The sequence below is a fragment of the Mustela lutreola genome, chromosome 5 (assembly GCF_030435805.1).
Source record: "Mustela lutreola isolate mMusLut2 chromosome 5, mMusLut2.pri, whole genome shotgun sequence".
NCBI classification, from domain to species: domain Eukaryota; kingdom Metazoa; phylum Chordata; class Mammalia; order Carnivora; family Mustelidae; genus Mustela; species Mustela lutreola.
The window spans coordinates 45,217,551-45,236,684 of record NC_081294.1 but is presented as its reverse complement, the minus strand read 5'-3'; the positions used below and the strand labels follow the sequence as shown (position 1 = coordinate 45,236,684).

Sequence of the window (19,134 nt, the reverse complement as noted above, 5' to 3'; positions counted from 1 at the left end):
TTGGATCCACCTTCCCTCTTCCCTCTCCTCACTCTCATATACCCAGTCCATCAGCAAGTCCTGTCAGGTCTAGTTTCAAAGCAGCCCACAAATCCATCCTCCTGACCATTATCATTTCCATCACTGTAATTTCCCCTAGATGGCCATGAGATCCTCCTGCTTGGTTTCTCTGCTTCCACTCTTGACTATTCTCGGCCCAATTCATTTTTCTCATAGCTCCCCAGAGTGATATTTTAGCATGTAAATCAATCCTTCCCTTGCTTAAAAGTCTCCAATGCCTTCCCATTATATTTAAAGTAAAACTCTTTAATTTATAATGGTATGGGGCTGCACATAATCTGGACTCTGCCTACTTCTCTGATGCTGTCTCAGACCCCTGTTCTCATTCCCTGCAAGCCACATGCACCGGTCACCCCTTCCATCCTTGAAAGCAGTGAAGCTCTTTTCCATCTGAGAGCCTTTGCATATGGCTCTTATGTCTCTCAGCTCTATGCCAGCCTACCTCTTTGCTACCTATCAGCTCCTCAGAGAAACTTAGTCAGTCCCCTGTAATTCCACTTCTCTTATTATCTGTTGCCACAGCAGGGTCATTTAATTTGCAGCACACCACAGTTGCCTGTTTAATGTCCATCTTACAGCACTGTACTCTCCAGCTCCTTGAAGCAAATACTTCTAGACCCCGTGCTCCTCACCGATGTATCTTCATATACTCAGTGCCCTGCATCATGCCCTGCATATCGTGGACAATTAGCAATATCTGTTGAATAGGTGAATGACGCTACCTACACATAGAGGGAGAGGGTGCAGAAAAGAAAGTTGAAGGAAAAATACGTTTTTCCTGTGATGGTTTTGTCCCTCCTTTAGCATATTTCTTCTCAAAATGTTCCTCTCTATGGGAAAAAGAATCTAAATATCTATTAAAAATAGGTCATCAGACAGGAGAAGCAGGCCTATGAAGACAATTCATGGATGGCATTTTAATCGCACCATCAGCCTAATGCAAAAAACTAATCTGTGATCATAGCTAACCCGAACTTTAACTTTGAGTGTTAAATAGCTTACACAAACCCAGTTTCTCATATAAATATTTTAGGGAGAGGTGGGAAGAGTCTTTAAAGCATTTCAGGAGTATTTACTGGCATATGTCATTGAATGTGTTGATCACAGATTATTTACTCACAGTGTAAGCGTGGAAAACATTGACTATAGGTAATGTGGCCAATGCTGCTGGTTGATTTCCCAACCATCTGCATTCCTTCCCCTCTAGAGGCTAGAACACCCAAGTTCTTGCCTTACTGGCCTTCTTTGCCACTAGAAAGTGATCATGGGCCACTGTTCTGACTAATGAGACAGAAGCAGGCATCAGCTGCTCTTGTGGGGAGTATTCTGGTAAGCTTTTGTTCTTCTGATCCAAAGAGCTAGAAATGGCAATCCTTCTTCCTCTCTTGCTGCTTGAACAGGCACACGATGTCTGGGGGTAGCCATCATGTGAAAATGAGCGAGGGGTGGGAGGTTGGGGTACCAGGTGGTGGGTATTATAGAGGGCATGGATTGCATGGAGCACTGGGTGTGGTGAAAAAATAATGAATACTGTTTTTCTGAAAATAAATAAATTAATTAAAAAAAAAAAAAAGAAAATGAGCAAATGCCAAGACAATCCCAAAACAGCAGCTCCCGTCTCCATTGAACCATGAGCCACTGTCTGCTTCCATGCTTCTTACAATCTAAGGAAGACTACTCTTTATCTGTTCATAATCCCATGGTCAGATTATTGTGTTAATTGCAAGGAAGCACACTGAGCTACATTTTATTGGCTTTGATTAACAGACATGAACATGAACTTTGAGGAAATGAAGAGACACAATTACTCAATGTATGAGTGTAGAGACATGTAATTCTGATGGAACTTAAGTTTCCGAAAATCTAAATTAGTAAGGATTTATGATATATTCTTTAAGTAAACAGCAAGAACAACTATTTGCAGCTCATTTGGAAGGATGTTTTTTGTATACGCCCCTTAAAGCTCTTCCCACCATAGCCCCCAGATTGTCCTACACAGGGCTCTGCATGTCAGAAGCTCATGAAACTTGGTGCAAAACAAGCAAAACAAAAGCTTCTGTTGATGTTTGCAGTCTCTGGCTCTGCTCACTGTCTAAGCATCCTTGTCTTTGTTGTCTGGCTCTAGTGAGATAAAGTAGACACTTCTTCTCTGTAGTGTATATTTCCAGGATACATTATGATGCTTCTCAGACTGTTAGGGGATTTCTGTAGGCCCCTAAGCTCTGGGATTGGCTAGGGTAGGCCTGCTAAGGAAAAGTTCACCTTAAGTAGATAAAACTTCTTATTCTGGAAGGTTTACCCCTTTGTCTGCCAGTCTCTTCGATCCAAAATGACAAATTTTTCTGCTCAGTTCCTGGGAGGAGGACTCAGGCATCCAGGTGTTGCTGGTCTCTGGAGTGAACCACTGGCTGTTTCTGCTTTGTCCCTGGACTTCCCAGCAAGGGAGAAGTCCAGTGGCCTCCAAACCAGCGGGAGTGCCTTTTCTTCTAGTGAAATTGAGTAGAAGCCCAACATATAAAATCAATAAATTAATAAAAAATGGCACTTGTTTTATGGTGCTTCCTGGATATTATTATATTATGGGTTCTGTGTGTATCATTCTATTTAAACCTCACAGCAATACTTGAGGTGGGAACTGTTCCATTTTACCAGTGAAAAAACAGGCAACGAGTGGAGGTGTTCTATCGAAGATTAGGAGAAAGGAGGTTGGGCTGGACCCTGTGCAGTCTCCTCTTCACCTTAGTGTTGGGTCCTAAGATACTCTAGTGGAAAAAAAGTGTGAAAATTCTCCTGCAGTCAGGGGTCACTAACTCAGATGCCCTTCCAGGGGCCAGCTGGGTAACAGAGGAATGAAGGTGGTTAGCTGGGGGCCGTGGTGCAGTGGGGGATGCACAGATCAGCTGACGAGGGCACCTGCCGTGCAGCTGTGCACAACCGTGACCAAATTCTGTGCAAAGCAAATGAAAACAGGCCTGACAAGGGATTCGGCTCTTGTGGACTGGAGACGATGGGTGGAAGGGTGGGGAGTATGAAAACATATGCTGAGGTCAAACCACTTAGGTGAGACATTAGGAGGTGAGATGGCCACCGAGGAAGGAAATAATGGAGGAAAACAACCTCTGGGTCTTTTTAGACACGTGCATATTGTGATGGCCCTAGAATATACTGACGAGCTAAGAGTCATTTCTTCCCACTGTTTATCTACTGGCCTGATTTATTTTTAACAAGTCCTTCCCCTGCTTGGTTCTGTCTACTCTTCACCATGTGTTTGCCAGTATTGGCCAAGCATCCAGTCTCACACCTCCTCTCCCACGCACCCCACCCCCCAACTGTCTTCTTATTTAAAGAAAAACAAGATTATAATGGTGAACAATGAGACTACCTAAATTATACAGCAGCCAAAATGAGTCGTGAGGGAGGCTCCTTAGGAAGAATTTTATTCCATTGCTACTTAGGAATATTGGTTTTCATTGAAACTCAACCGCACAATAGACAGGTGGTAAAGATGCCTCCAGCATAGGTCCTGGAGGGCTCAACTGTTATGCATTTTGCCCCCAGAGGGTGACAGTGTGTGCAAATCTATTCATGACAGCCAAGTTCGAAGTCATGCCTCCCTGTGTGCTTTGGAAACTTGGTAGTCTATAAAGGACTGCCTAGTGGAAAAGGAGTTCATAGAGAACAACCGTACAAGGAAAAGGAAATACAGTCAGTGCTTGTGTATCAGGTAAATTGGAGGAGCTTTGTGGCATGAACATTCCAGAATGTAGTTGAAAGAACATGACACACAAAGACAGGAGGTCAATAAACGTGGGGATTGGTCCAGATTGGAAGATTTCAAGTTTTTTCATGCCCCCTAATTTCTATTCTGCCTTCTTTTTTTTTTCTTTCTTAGCTTCAGAATTTTTTTTTTTTCCCCATAAGCAGTATTCACAATCTAGTATATAAAACAGACACAAATGGAACTACTTTGGTTCTGGGGGGAGGGGTTGCAATCTCATTGATTTGGGCACTCAGGTTCTCTCAATGCAGTATCTGAGGTACCCCTTAGAAACTCCCGCTTTGAACCACAAGGAGCAAATTTACATCACCCCTGGACCTAGATTATTTCCAAGGCCTGTCTCAGAACTAAGAAGAAGAGAACCCTTTTCTCTTAAAAGTGAAGACACCAAGGTCTACCAGGGTCAGGAGTCCTGCTCAGGGCCATACAGAGCACACTATTGCCAGTGCTGGGACCCACTCATAGCTCAGCACTCCTTCTGTCACTTGGCCAGTAGTACAGGATGGTGGTCTGAATCTCAACTCACCTAACTACTCAGCGGTGCAACCTTGGCAAGATTCAACATTCCTGTGGTCCTCATTTATGAAAGAAGATATAATGAGGGTCCTACCTTATGCTTCTGTGAAAATTCAGTAAGATAATGCAAGTATGGGACACAAAACCTGGCTTCCCGTCCGGTGGGTGCTCACTAAATGTTAGTTGTACCATACTGTCCCTCATCCCTTCTCTGAACCTTTCAGCCACAGAACATCAGACTTGTGATTATGCCTGTTAATCTTGACAGAGCACATCAATCAGGTAACAGACAGAGCTGGCTCAGACATAGGAGGCATCCAGATAACCGACAGCATACATTGGACAGTTGACTGTAAAGCGTAGTTGAAAAGCTAAATACAGTAAAGTCTGGAAATAATTCCTATCCCTTAGCTTTCCAGTATTTGCTCCCCCCCCCCCCCAAGAAAAAAAAAGCATTGAGCAAAGGGGTTGAGAAGAACTGACTGACCTGGGAGAAATGTCACATCCTTGTTGCATGAATGCTCCCAGGGAGAACCACAGACTGTTGAATATGCCAAACTCATTGGATTGGTCACTGGTTGTCTGGTCCCGCCCTTCCTCAAACTCTTCACTGTGCCATTCGTAGGGGCTGAAGCGGCTGACCAGGAAGAGGACGACACTCACTCCAATGTAGGCAAAGACAATGCACATCCAAATCTCATAAGCCAAAGGGTCGAGGAAGGAGAAGACCCCCGGTTTGGACTTCTGCGGCTTTTTTATCATGATGGAGATTCCCAAACTCATAAATGGCTTGGAGAAGTCTATCACCTCTTCCCGGACCAAGGTGATAGTTAAAGGAGCTACCGCCACATCGGCTCTCTGCAAAACAAAAACAAAAACAAAAAACAAAAAAAAAAAAAAGAAGAAGAAGAAGAAATGCAGCTGAGCTCAGGAGCTCTGTATTCTCTTGTTTCTCTCTCCACTGAATATTCTTTTGCATCTTAAAGGATGTGAAAGTTTGAAAAGAACCTTAGAAGTCGAATCCCTCCTCCTTTCTAGAAGGTTATCTCTGACAAATGAGTGATCAGCTCACTATCTTACAGGAGAGATGATCCCATTGTCTGACAGCTCTAACTGTGAAGGCATCTTCCTCACATTACAGGGCAGGTGGGGGCGATATCTGTTGCTTCTGCCTGCTGAGCAGCCATATCTCCTTCCTCTGCTGGAAAATCACTTTTTTTTTTTTAAAGATTTTATTTATTTATTTGATGGACAGAGATCACAAGTAGGCAGAGAGGCAGGCAGAGAGAGGGAGGGGGAAGCTCCCCACTGAGCAGAGAGGCTGATGTGGGGCTTGATCCCAGGACCCTGAGATCATGACCTAAGCCAAAGGCAGAGGATTAACCCACTGAGCCACCCGGGCGCCCCTAGAAAATCACTCTTGCCCCACTCTTAGTCCTTCTAGTTCAAATGGGGCTGATCATCTGGTTACATGGTGAAGCACGTGACTGGGTCTGGCTCTTCGTACTTCATTTCCCTGCTCAGAATGATTCATTCAAAAATGGCATAGGACTGGGGTGCGGGGTGGCTCAGTTAAGTGGCTGCCTTTGGCTCAGATCATGATCTCAGGGTCCTGGGATCAGGCCCCACACTGGGCTCCCTGCTCAGCGGGGAGTCTGCTTCTCCTTCTCCCATTCCACTTGCTCCTGCACACATTCTCTCTCTCACTCTCCTTCAAATAAGTAAATAAAATCTTTGAAAAAATGGCATAGGACCCAAGTGGTTTAATGATCATTAGCCCTGAGAGTCAGAGTGAGAGATGCAGAAACCAGTCCCTAATATAATTTGGGCCACACTAAATTCAGGGCTTACCCTGGACTCCTAGGAAAATGGGTTCATATACACTGTACTTGTTCCCAGAACATGAACCAACCCTTTTGTTTGCCTAAGCCAGTTTGGATTGGGTTTTTCCCTGCAGCCAAGATCTCTCTGGCTAATAAGGTAGTGAAGGCAAACTTAACTCTTAACCAACTCTTCTTAACTCTACATTTACTGGGCACTTACTGTGTGCAGGCCCTAGGGTGGAAGCTGCAGGTGAGCTATGGTTCCTACACTCAGGGTGTTATAGATTAGTAGGAGAGGCGGGTATACATATCCACCCTCCCCCGCCAGCTGCCCATGTCCAACATCTCCTCTGCAAGGTAGGCTGGATATGCGCTTTCCAAGAGATACAAAATGATACAGGAGAGAGATCAGAGAGATACTCATTTTGGCTGAGGAGATTAGGGGCTGAATGATAAAAGAAGTGACACATAAATCTGGCTTTGAAAGAGGGGTAGGATCTTGTTGCTCTGGCAACAGTACACATTCCAGAAGGAGGGAATCATGTGAGGGAAGGCCTAGTAGAGAGGAGGAAAGGGTGCGTCACAAGTGTTTTTCAAGACTCCTAAGAAACATATAGTTGATTCACTTTTTAAAATTCAAATCCAGCATGTCGATAAACATGAAAAGGTTGCAAGAAATGCTCATCCTTGGACATCCAGCATGTGGAATCACCAGCCTTGCTCTTTGGTCATCCCTCCCTCTCCCTAATGGCAGAAGCCCTGGCTTCCACACAGTAGAAATCCACTGCTCTGTTGGCCTGAGATCAAGGATCCTGGAAACCCAAGAAGGTTCCATGGAAATGTCTGTGCAAGTCTGTTGCAGGAGGATGGCTTTCTCTCAGGCACTGCACTACAGTCCAGATGGGAAACGGTGCTTGATGCCATGTAGATGAGGGCCCCAAGCAGATGCTGGGTGGTATTGCATAGACAAAGTTTCCTCTGGTTATTCTCATTGGCTAGGGTGTTTGAGAAGGTGCTCTAAGTGGAATCAAAAAGCCTGGCTTCCAAATGACTTAAATTCTCACCTAGACAAAGAAACTTTTCATAAAGCAACATGGAATCAGGTGTGAATTTGATAGTAATTCTATTTTTTTCCTAATAACCATTGCATAAATCTTGATATAATCTATATATGATATACATAGATATACGTGTATGATTGACATATATATATATATTTATATATATATATATAATGTTTTTTCAAACACAAGCTAGTGCAAGGGAGAAGACACCTACTCTTTCCTCTGTAACCTAACACAGAAAGAAAGATAGGAAAGGAAGGGAGGAGAAAAGTCATGGAAATAACTTGGAGGTACTACCACAAGTTACCCAAAAGGGAGGTCAACAAAGACCAGCTTTGAAAGTGGTAACAAGAATTGAATGGATTTGTTTGATGCCTCCTGATGTGAGTTAATGGAAGGAACTGAAGACTGAAAAAATCCTAGAAGCACATCCTCTTAGTGCTTAGTTCATTCAGTGATTCCAGGATTTGTTTCATGGAACATGATTTCTGGAAGGATGTTAATAAGTACAATATGAAAATAAACATTGGAAAACATGAATTTAAAAAGGTTACTTTAGGGAAAGGCTTCTCAGAACCTTTGAAAGATCACCGTGCACTGAGAATTTCCAAGAGACATAAGTAGATGTGGTACTTCTAAGATTATCTGGTCATGGATCCCTGAGCATCAGAAGAGACCTATGTGTGTAGGGTACACACACAGTGGGAGATGCTATAGTCAGTGACCTTACTCATCAGAGAAAAAAACTCAGGTCCAGAGAGCGAAGGTGGTTTGTGCAAAGTTCCAGTGTTTGAGCTCATTTGACATTGACTAAGAGTCTGGAGAGTTGTTTCAAACACCTGAGGTTGTTCCTGGAGCTCTGCAGGATTGGGGAATGCAGAGCTCACCTGGGAAAGCCCACCTGGCTGCTCTGGTCTGTGACTTACTGACCATGTGGCCTGAAGGGAGATCGCTGTCTTTTGGGGTATCAAATTCCTCATTAAAAAAAAAAAAGAGGCTCAAGAGTTTTTGCTTTACCTGTTTAGTAGGATAGATTTGTGAGAATCAAAAGAATTCAAATAAGTGAGAATACTATGAAGTAAAAGCATTTTACAGATACTCAAAGTTATTTACTTGAAATGACCTCTTGGGCTAGTGGCTTTCCAAGTTGAGTGTACGTCAGAATCACCTGGGGGGGGGCGCTTTTAAAAACAGGTGACAGAGTTTCTGGATCTGAGAGTGATACCAGAGAGTTTGCATTTCTAATAAGTTCTAATAAGTTTCTAATAATTAGCAGTGATGCTAATGCTCCTGGTCCAGACCTCACACTTTGAGAACCACTGACCCAGGAGAGCCTCAAACAAAATACATGAAGTCTACAAACAATCCTGGGGAAAGAGCAAACAGTTTTGATCCTGTAAGATAAAAGCAAAATGAGAAGAAAACCTTAAGGGAAATAACTCTGGGCCAGGCACCGGGTAGGTAAACTCCCCACCCCAGCCCTGGGATAGGGGATTCACTTTCCCTGTTTTTCAGGGGTTGAGTGAATTGTAGGAGTCGTGTAGCCAGTAGGCAGAGTTGGAACTCAAATCCAGGTGTCTGTCTGAAAAACTCACTCTCTTTCGGCTTCACCAAGACGGAGGACAGGCGGGGGGGTGGGGGGAGTGTCATCCATGAATTGCACCCAAAGTCATACCCATGTAAGAAGCAGAAACTCTATTTGCAGGGTGTGACATCTGAGAATGCAGGCGTGGTTGCTGTTCTCATTCCCAGTTAACAGTGGCCTTACGGTCCAGTGATTGGATGGTATGATTTGTAGAGAGGCAGTAGGACCCAGAGTACAGCTGGGATACAGGCTACATGTCACAACTCAGCTTTTACTAGCTATCCTAGGCCAAATGACCCACCCCTCACTGGGCCTCTATGTCCTTATCTGTAAAGTGTGGAAAATAATTACATATATCTTAATGGGTTGTTAGAGTATGTGAAATAATGGGGGTAAAGTATTTAGCATGGTACTTGGCACATATTACCTGTGGACAGGCTACTACTACACTTTTTGTTAAGAAAAAGAGGGAGGAAAAGGGAGATGAGAGACCTTGATTGGTTTAGTTATTTAAAAGGTACAGAAAGAACAAATTTGGAGGGCTCCTAATGAGTTTTGTCCAGTCTTCTAGTTATTTGTGGCTGACAGATGCTTCCTTAAACTCCTCTATTCTTTCTCAGGGGGGCAGAAAAAGAAACCCAGACCAAAATTGAAAGGCGAGTACTGAACTGGGCCCATCAAGGAGTCCTCAGAATATAGTTTATATTGCACAGGACAGGCCCGATGGAGAGGAGGAGATGGATGGGGAAGGATGGGCCCTGGGGCGTCAGAGGTAACTCTGATTTCTTACAGATGAGTCAGTGACCCATCATTGACTGTTGGCTGTTGGGGCGCTTGACATCAGAAGGACAATACCATTGTTCTGCCTGGATCACAGGCCTTTTGCTAAGGGAACTATGTTCCATGGGATGAGGGCAAAGATGAATGCTAGTGGAGGTTCCCATGGAAACCAGCCTCCAGATGCAGCAGTAACCGTCCAGGTCTTTGTCGGTAGTGGAGCTTCCCAAGGTGAGAGAAAGAGGAGGAGGGAGGAGCAAGGGTAGCAACACATACCCCCCTTCCACGATACAGTAACCATCTTACCATGTCATCTCAAAAAGCCACTTTCCTGTGGAAGATTTTCCTTACCACATCTCTCCTTCGAATTCCCTTTGTATGGCTCTCAAGGCCATCAAGACTCCTATTGTCCTGATATGGGACAATGAAATTTAACCTAAATGGTTGGTTCATCCTGACCGGAACTCAACATCAACCTGGGACTTAGCATATGCTTCTGCTCAAAAACCCAGCCTGCAGCCTTCAACTTCATCACATGAAGCTAGAGTGGCCCCTTTCCTGCAAGTGGTGGCTGACGTCTTCTTATGTTGCCTTTTGTTGTTTCTCTGCTCAAGTATCTTCATCATCTCCCAGTGCCCACTGAATTAATCCACTCTTCCCCATGTCATTTCTTACCCACCCATAGCCCTGACACTCAGTCCAGGTCCTCTGCATAAGCGGCCAGTATTTTCCCCACTCTTTCTTATTTCTGTAAAATTCCTGGGCTGCCCTTCTCTGTATTTGAACGTGGCCACTTTTCAGTTTCCATATCCCTCTTGAGGGCTAGACAAGCTCATGTCAGCCTCTTGCCTGATCCTTGAACTGTGCTATCTTTTACTCTTCTCTCTCATTGTATTTTCTACCCCATAAAATGTTAAGATCCTTGGGGACAGAGATCAGATCTTTTACTTCTCAGTGGTTCCTTAAATACTTAAAGCAATTCAGGCACAGTGGCTTCTCAAAACTGCTTCAACTTATTGAAGGTTTTATAGCAATTGTGCATGGTGTTATTTCAAGTGTAGTGAGTGACACAAAGACAGAGAGATCTACTCCGATGACACAGGTAACTATTTTACAAGGCAGGGTAAGCGATAATAGAAGAAGAAACTAAATCCTACAGGAGAAGGCAAGAGGATTTAGAAAGGAGCGTTTATACCTCTTATGGGGAGAAAGAAATGACACCTTGGAAAGAGCAATATTTGATACAGACGTTGGAGGAGGGACAGGCCTTTGGGGGTGTGGAATGGAAGGAAGCACTCTATGCAACAGAAAGACTTGGGGTAGTTTGGCAACAGTAAAAGGTACAAGAGAGGGAGTATTGGGGTGAGTGACTAGAAAGTTGGGTTGGATCCAGGATGCATCTAATGCCAGAGAAGATATTTCTATGGCAGGGCCATAAATGACTTTGAGCAGGGAAGTGGTGACTCAGCAGTCTGCCTTGGGAAAACTGGTTCTGAAGCTCAGCTATCGCCTGTGTTAGATGAAGATCAGCAGAAGTTACAAGAGTGAGCCGATTTGGCTGAGGAAGCTGGGACCAGGAACCTTGAGAGACAATGTCTAAAGATAACGGATCTTGAAGCCCTCATCTTTTCGGCAGCAACAATACTAAGTAAGGGGTCCAACAGGTATCTGTGGGCAGGGCCAGCCAACCACCAAATGATTTTCTTTCAGACCCTCTCTCTGCCCTCCAATTCCCAAGTGGAGAACTTACTCCATAGACCAGCTCTCCCACCATGCCATTCCAAGCCTTGGTGTCAGGGTCACGGGCTCCATATTTTCCATCACTGACAATCTCAAGACGGTAGGAGTAGCCCACATGCTTGGCAATCTCTGCTGCCAGCTCCACACAGTAGCCCTCGTAGCGGTCATTGCCCTCAAATTGGTTGGCGTTCTTCTTGAGCATCACATAAGGATCTTCCTGGTGGAGAAATGGAGGGAGAGAGAATGTGGGTTGTGGGTCAACTCAGAGGTAGTGAGGACTTTGGCCTGGCAGAGGAGGATTTCACCAACCTTGGCTAACTTTGGAGAAGGCTTTCTAAGTCCCTAAATCCATGTCCTGCATTTCTGCTCCCTCTATTACAAGACTTCTTGGGTTAAGGAAGCAAACTCTTAAAATAAGAATATTTCACCCTTGAGATGTAGGGCTCCCCTTTTGAAATTATGTTCCAGGAGCTCTGTAGATTTTGGAGGTACCTCTAGGGGCACTATGCTGGGCAAGTAGACCCTAAACAGTCTCCAGCTTTCTCATGGTCAATCACTGAGATTCTCAGCACTGCCATTTTAGAAAGTGGCTATAAAGCACCTAAGGTTCTGGGCTAAAAGTCTTTGAAACGGCTTCTGCTGAGGGAATGTAAAGTCTGAGAACCACCATAATTTTAGTCTCACCATTATGTTTTATATATGGGGAAACTATGGCTCAATACATAGGATACAAAATGAAATCACGGCAGAGCCACACTGAAAATGGCCTCTCTGACTTCTTCCCTTTCCTACTCCCTCTTTCTAACTATGACACAGTTTGGGCAAGAAGAGTGACTGACTTTTGCTCCTGGGGAAGACCTTTGTGTTGGTCTGGTTTGCATCCCGGATAACCTCAATGAAGGACCGAGTACTCACTAGGATTGTGGTGACGATGTACGTCCTATTCTGGACACTTGAATTGTCCCCCCCAGCTTGAGCATCGGTGGCTGCAGGGACAAACTTATCATCTTCATTCCAGTAACCAATCTGTTAAGGAGAGGAAGGTCGTGACAGAAGATGAGCCAGGCTCTTCAGGACTGGCCTCCTGTGGACCAGCCAACACCAGACCAAAAAGCAAGGGCCTCGGCATCACACCATACAATACTGGGCACACCAGGCTCTAAAGTATTAGTAGATAAAAACAAAGAGAGATAAAATGCTCTCCAGGTTCTCCCAGCCCCATCCCTATGAACATCCTCACCATGATGAGCTGAGCCTGGAAAGTGCCCACCCTTTAAGCAGGGTGGACTTAACTGTTAAAGCAGCTGAACTTGTACAATGCAAGCCAGGGCCGCGGAAGTTTAATTTTCTGCAGATGTTTATAAGTCAACCCCTTTTTCCTCCTGCCTATTAATCCTTCTTTTCCTGAGCTCATTCTGAATGGTAGTTGGAATCATACAATTTAAAAATTACATTCCTTTTGCTTTCTTTTTAGATTTACTGTATTTTTCCATCTAGATTTAACTTCCTAGGTGATGATTATTTTATCCTTTAACATTTGTTTCTCTTATTTCCAATTACAAACTATTTTAATACTGAGGATGTATGAGTGCCTAAAAATACTGGCTGAAAACTTTTTTTTTTTTTTTTAAATCAGTAGGTTATTTATCCTGGCTCATTTTGCAAGGTCTTTCAGCAAATATTTATTGGATCACTGTTGTGTGCAAAGCTCTGTGTGCAAAACACCAGGAGTACTGTTTGGCGGGTTGAGAGAGATACTAAAGTCTAAGAGCAAGTCCTTGCACCTAAGAAGTCCCCCAGCCTATTTGGAAAGAGATGACACATGCAACACATGAGATCATGAAGAGGTTGGGTCCAAGCCTTTTAGACTGGAGAGAACATGAACATGGGTCAAGATGTGAAAGCAAGACTCTGACTAGATTCGTAAGTTCAGTGGCTCCTGATTAGAAGATAGAGTTAGCTCTATAGGGCAGTGGGCACAGGGGCCGGCCTGAAGAGAACAGACTTTATCCTGACGGCAACAAAGAGGGAAGTTTTGAGAAGAGCAGAAAGGTGTGGCTAATACACATACACAAACAAACACACACTTCGGTCTCTATCTCTACTTATCATGAGACGGTTGTGTCTTGTTCTTTGGTCCTTCTGCTGCCTGTAGACATCGGGTCAAAGGGAAAGAGAACTGGAAGTGCACACATAGAAGGATGAGCAGGCTGCCCACTGGTCAGAATTCAGCTCTGGCTCCCAGGGCTGAGGCACGCGCCAATGGTCAACTCAGATAGCATTGTCACCTTAATGTCTTTCTCCGTTCTCTCGGTTGGAAAGAAGCAGTTCTCTCTGCGGTTTCACTGCCGTTAACAACAAGGAAGATAACTGCTGACGCCGATCACATTCTTGCTACGTCAGATACTGAGTGTGTTAAAGTTTTTGTGCCATTTCATTTGGCTTAGGGGAGTTTGTGACTGCCTAAGGTGATACAGCTAGAAAGTGGCTGTGCTGTTCTTGCTATGAGGGGCTCAACTCTGGGCTGGGAATCATTTCAGTTAACAGTGAGTGCCTCCTGGGTTTCAGGCGCTCTCCTGAGTGGTTTTGTTTTATGTTTTAACTTCTTCCATTCTCACAAAAACCTATGAAGTGGGTATCTAATTATCATTCCCATTTTTTAAAAAAGATTTTATGTATTTATTTGACACAGAGAGAGAGATCACAAGTAAGCAAAGCAGCAGGCAGAGAGAGAGGGGGAAGCAGGCTCCCTGCTAAGCAGAGAGCCCGATGCAGGGCTGGATCCCAGGACCCTGAGATCATGACCTGAGCCGAAGGCAGAGGCTTAACGCAACTGAGCCACCCAGGCAACATTTAACTCTTTTGCTTTTTGTGACATGCAAATAGCACAGACAGGCTTGGGATTTTCTGTGTTTTACAGATGGGATGAGAAAGCCTGAGGAAATCAAATGATCTGACCTATACAGACTACACACACACACACACACACACACACACACATATAGCAGATTAGTGGCAGGGCATAGAAGCCAGGGCATCGACCTCAAAGGTTAGATTATTTAATATGATCTACACAAACTTGGGGGAAGGGTGGTAAGTATCATTTTTTAACCCACAGATGATGCTAAGGGGTTTTCGTTCCCTTTTCCTTTCTCTTCCTTTTCCTTCCCCCCATTCTTCCTTCCCTTCCTTTTCCTCCCTCCTTCCCTCCCTCACAATTAGCACAGGTTTAGCTGCTCCTACTCAAACCATCAGTACAGAGCAAGTTGCCTCCTTTGACAGGCAGCTAATTTATCTAAAATTTACAGTATATTATTAGGTATTGTCTTTTTAAAGTGGGGGCTTGATAGTCAAGACATAAATCTCTAGCATAGAAGACATGGTTTAAAAGGTAGACTTTCCAGGGTGCCTGGGTGGCTCAGTGGGTTAAGCCTCTGCCTTCGGCTCAGGTCGTGATCTCAGGATCCTGGGATCAAGCCCCGCATCGGGCTCTCTGCTCAGCAGGGAGCCTGCCTCTCTCCCTACTTGTGATTTCTGTCTGTCAAATAAATAAATAAATAAAATTTTAAAATAAATAAATAAAAGATAGACTTTCCTAATTACTAACCTTAGGGCCAGTTACCTGACCTCAGTGGGCCCCAGTTCCTGCTCTGTAGAACAGATACATCGAAAGTATCTGAGTATCTGATAGAGTATCTGTCTCTTGGGGCTGCTGAGGCTTAAATGAGTTCATGCATGTACCAAATGGGCACAGTGTGTGGCTCATATTACGTTGTCAGTAAACTAAGAAATGATTTTAGTAGGGTAATGCCTAGTAGAAGGCTAACAGGTTTCTGTGGTATAAGACATTTTAGGATCAGTTTACTTTTTGAAAATTATCAATCTCCAAAAGAAGTATATATCATAGAGCATTTCTCAAATTCATTTGGCAAGTAACCCTATTTATATGCAGGGTAAGTGTTCCCTAAACTATAAAATGTTGCTCCAAAATCCCACATTATTTTGATAAAAGGGGCAGGGGAAGCGAGATAAATCTGTATAGACCAGATCTGTATGGCTTAGAAAGAGATTTTAATTTTTAAAGACATTGGCCTTTCCAAGCCAGTATCATGGCACTAGTGTTAAATTGAAATCTATTAAAATGATTGTATAGCTTGGCTTATATATGGTTTCTTTGATATCAAAAGCTAGAGGAACAGTTAAATGTTGTAAACAAGTTTATTCTATGTAGGGAAATAAAACAATATTGCCAGTCAGAAGATCGGGGTGATACCAGAACCCGGCTTGCACCTCACGTAAGCTAGCAGGCTGAGAAATCTGGTTCCACAGCTCGATGCAAAGAAAGTTGGCAAAGCTTTTTGAAGAGAAACTCCACTTCAGAGATGAGAGCAAATTTTCCTTTCTTAGAGAAATTGGTTGGATTATTATACAGCACTTTGATTCTCTACGGAGGATATGCGGGACCTTTGATTCTCTCTGAAAGTAAATCAGAGTTAGTGGTTGGGTAAAGAATAGGGCCCACTATTCAGAAGGGGATTTAAACAATTCTAACAGTGAGAGGTCTTCTCCTGGGACCAGTTATAATTTTTGATCTCCTGTTTCCATCTACCTCTAAAGATTCTTTGAAGGTAGGAAATGAGTCTAGATGTTAGATCAGATTTTTTTTTTAAGTGAATGAAGTCTAAGAAGAGATGATTATAGAGCAGTAAATTCCATTGATCTACCTCGCACAGTTGGCAAGTCAAATTTACACATCTGCCTCTGCAACCATAGTCAGGACCTCCAAAAACGAGACCCATTATGATACATTTTTTAAAAAGTCAGTTGCCTATTGCGGCCAAGACAACTAAATGACCAGTAGGGATTCTTCTTCTTCTTCCCTAGCATTGAGGTGTTGGTGGGATGTGGCTCTCTAGCCAGCAATTACAATTTGCAGCCTGCCTGGCATCTAGGTGGGGCAGGTGATGGGGTTCTGGCCCATGGAATGCAGCAGAAGTCATGTATCTCTCTTCTAGCCTCACTCCCCCGAATCTCCAGGGCAGGGTCTTCCTCTTTGTTAGCTAGATATTGACAGCCAGAAAGATGAAGCAGACAGTGGAGCTTCTGTAAGCCTGGGTCTTACCCAGAGCCCTCAGCCCCAAAACTGGTCACCAGGAGAATAAGAAACATCTATTGCATTAAACAGCTAAGAATTCTGAGTTTATCCATCATGGAACCTAGGGTTATCTTTTTTTTTTTTTTAATTATGTTACATTAGTCACCGTACATCATTAGTACATCATTAGTTTCTGATGTAGTGTTCTAAGAGTCATTGTTTCCGTGTAACACCCAGTGCTCCATGCAATCCTAAGGTTATCTTAACTAACACACTCAAAGGATGTGAACGTAATACATTTATGTAGGACTTTGAATTCTACTTTAAGAGTTACTTCAAAGTTGCCAGCATGTTTTTTCATATTTGCTGGCAGATCTCTGGACATATGGGCCAGAACAGTAGGCAGTCTGGTTGCCCAGCAACATCCAGTAAGTACACTGGCCACTCATTTAATAAACAACCCTTTATTTGCATGTGCTTACTATGTGTCAATATACTGCAGGCACTGAGGAGATAATAAAGAATACAACTGTGGTCCTTGCTTTTAGAGGGCTGACATTTTAGTGGTAGGGAGGTGGAGAAGAAGGGAAAAGAAAGATAATATATATGCAGGCCAATGGTCAGCAAACTTCATCTGTAAAGAAGCAGACAGTGAATGTCTTGGGCTTTGTGGGTCATAGAGCCCCTGTTGCAACTCCTCATCTCGGGGCTGGCATGCAGAAGCAGCCACGGACCTCATCTAAACAAATGAATGGGGCTGTGTTCCAAAGAATCTTTATTTATGGACACTGAAATTTTATTTTGTAAAATTTTCACATATCATGAAGCAGCTGTCTTGATTTGTTTCAGCCATTACAAATGTAAAAACTATTAGCTCATGCATTATACAAACGCAGGCAGTGGGCTGGATTTGGTCTGCACACTGAAGTTTGCCAACCCCAGTCCAGATGAATAAACCAACGGGAATATATCAGAAGGCTAAGCATTAAGTAAACAATGGAATGGGGTAATGTGATTATGCCAGATGGGTGGGGGCCACTTTAAATAGCTTGGTTGAGGACAGCCTCTCCAAAGTGACTTCATTTGAGCAGGGATGAATGACAGGGAGAGGCAGCACATGAAACTGCAGTGATAGAGACCATCAGGTAAAGGGACAGAAAAACATTGGCGTAGCTGCGGAGGGATGAGCTAGAGAAAAAGGAGCAAGAGCTCATGGCAGTGGAAAGTTTTAAGCAGAGGAGCAATAGGACCTGATGCACATTTGAAAATGACTGCTCCAGTTCTTGTGGTAGAAAATGGACTTATAGAAGAGCAAGGACACTGAAGGCAGGACAACTAATAGGTCAGGAGGTTCCTGAAGGAGTCCAGGTAGGTGTGGAGGGGGCCTGGGATTTTGGGTCTATTTCCTGGCTGGAAACAGAGAGAGAAGCTTGTGTTGGAATGATGTCTTAGAGGATTCGGCATGTCCAAAGTTGGGTCGCCAGGATTTCTAGAAAAACTTCCAAAGATCCTATGGAATGGAGGACTCTGAATTCTCTAGATTACTTTTGACATCAGCAGGACTTTGTGTCACTTTGCTTTCCTGCCCAGGTTGTCCTCTGCAGTTACACAGAGGGGCATAACAGGGATAAGAACCTCGATCTATAAAGAACTCAAACTCAACACACACAAAACAGACAATCATATCAAAAAATGGACAGAAGATATGAACAGACACTTCTCCAATGAAGAAATACAAATGGCTATCAGACACATGAAAAAATGTTCATCGTTAGAGAGATTCAAATTAAAACCACATTGAGATACCACCTTACACCAGTTAGAATGGCCAAAATTAGCAAGACAGGAAACAACATGTGTTGGAGGGGATGTGGAGAAAGGGGAACCCTCTTCCACTGTTGGTGGGAATGCAAGTTGGTGCAGCCACTTTGGAGAACAGTGTGGAGATTCCTCAAGAAATTAAAAATAGAGCTTCCCTATGACCCTGCAATTGCACTACTGGGTATTTACCCCAAAGATACAGATGTAGTGAAAAGAAGGGCCATCTGTACCCCAATGTTTATAGCAGCAATGGCCACACTCGCCAAACTGTGGAAAGAACCAAGATGCCCTTCAATGGATGAATGGATAAGGAAGATGTGGTCCATATACACTATGGAGTATTATGCCTCCATCAGAAAGGATGAATACCCAACTTTTGTAGCAACATGGATGGGACTGGAAGAGATTATGCTAAGTGAAATAAGTCAAGCAGAGAGTCAATTATCATATGCTTTCACTTATTTGTGGAGCATAACAAAAAGCATGGAGGACATGGGGAGTTAGTGAAGAGAAGGGATTTGAGGGAAATTGGAAGGGGAGGTGAATCATGAGAGACTATGGACTCTGAAAAACAATCTGAGGGTTTTGAAGGCGCGGGGTGGGGGGTGGGAGGTTGGGGGAACCAGGTGTTGGGTATTGGAGAGGGCATGGATTGCATGGAGCACTGGGTGTGGTGCAAAAACAATCAATACTGTTACCCTGAAAAAAAAAAAAAAAAAAAGAACCTCGGGGTAGGGCAGGGCAGGACAGGGCAGAGCAGGGGGACTCAAGTCAAGTTGTAATGAGAAGCAGATGTCTGCAGTCCCGCAGGTAGATAGCTATAGAACCAGTGATGATGGTAAAGATGATTCAGTTCACGGTGCTGGCCCCTGGAT

At 43.8% G+C, this 19,134-nt stretch overlaps 1 protein-coding gene across 3 annotated transcripts in view; it reads right to left on the bottom strand.

Annotated features, from left to right (window-relative positions):
- GRIA1 (glutamate ionotropic receptor AMPA type subunit 1) overlaps window positions 1-19,134 on the bottom strand; it is a 306,080-nt gene that overhangs the window by 87,739 nt on the left and 199,207 nt on the right. For all 3 annotated transcript variants that reach the window (XR_009353810.1, XM_059174100.1, XM_059174099.1), the window contains exons 9-11: window positions 12,259-12,369; window positions 11,354-11,560; window positions 4,842-5,212 (exon numbers count right to left, since the gene is read on the bottom strand). Coding sequence is in view for 2 of the 3 variants with exons in the window: in XM_059174100.1 (XP_059030083.1) it covers window positions 4,842-5,212; window positions 11,354-11,560; window positions 12,259-12,369 (689 nt within the window). In the remaining variant the exon portion in view is untranslated. The remainder of the gene's footprint in view (window positions 1-4,841; window positions 5,213-11,353; window positions 11,561-12,258; window positions 12,370-19,134) is intronic.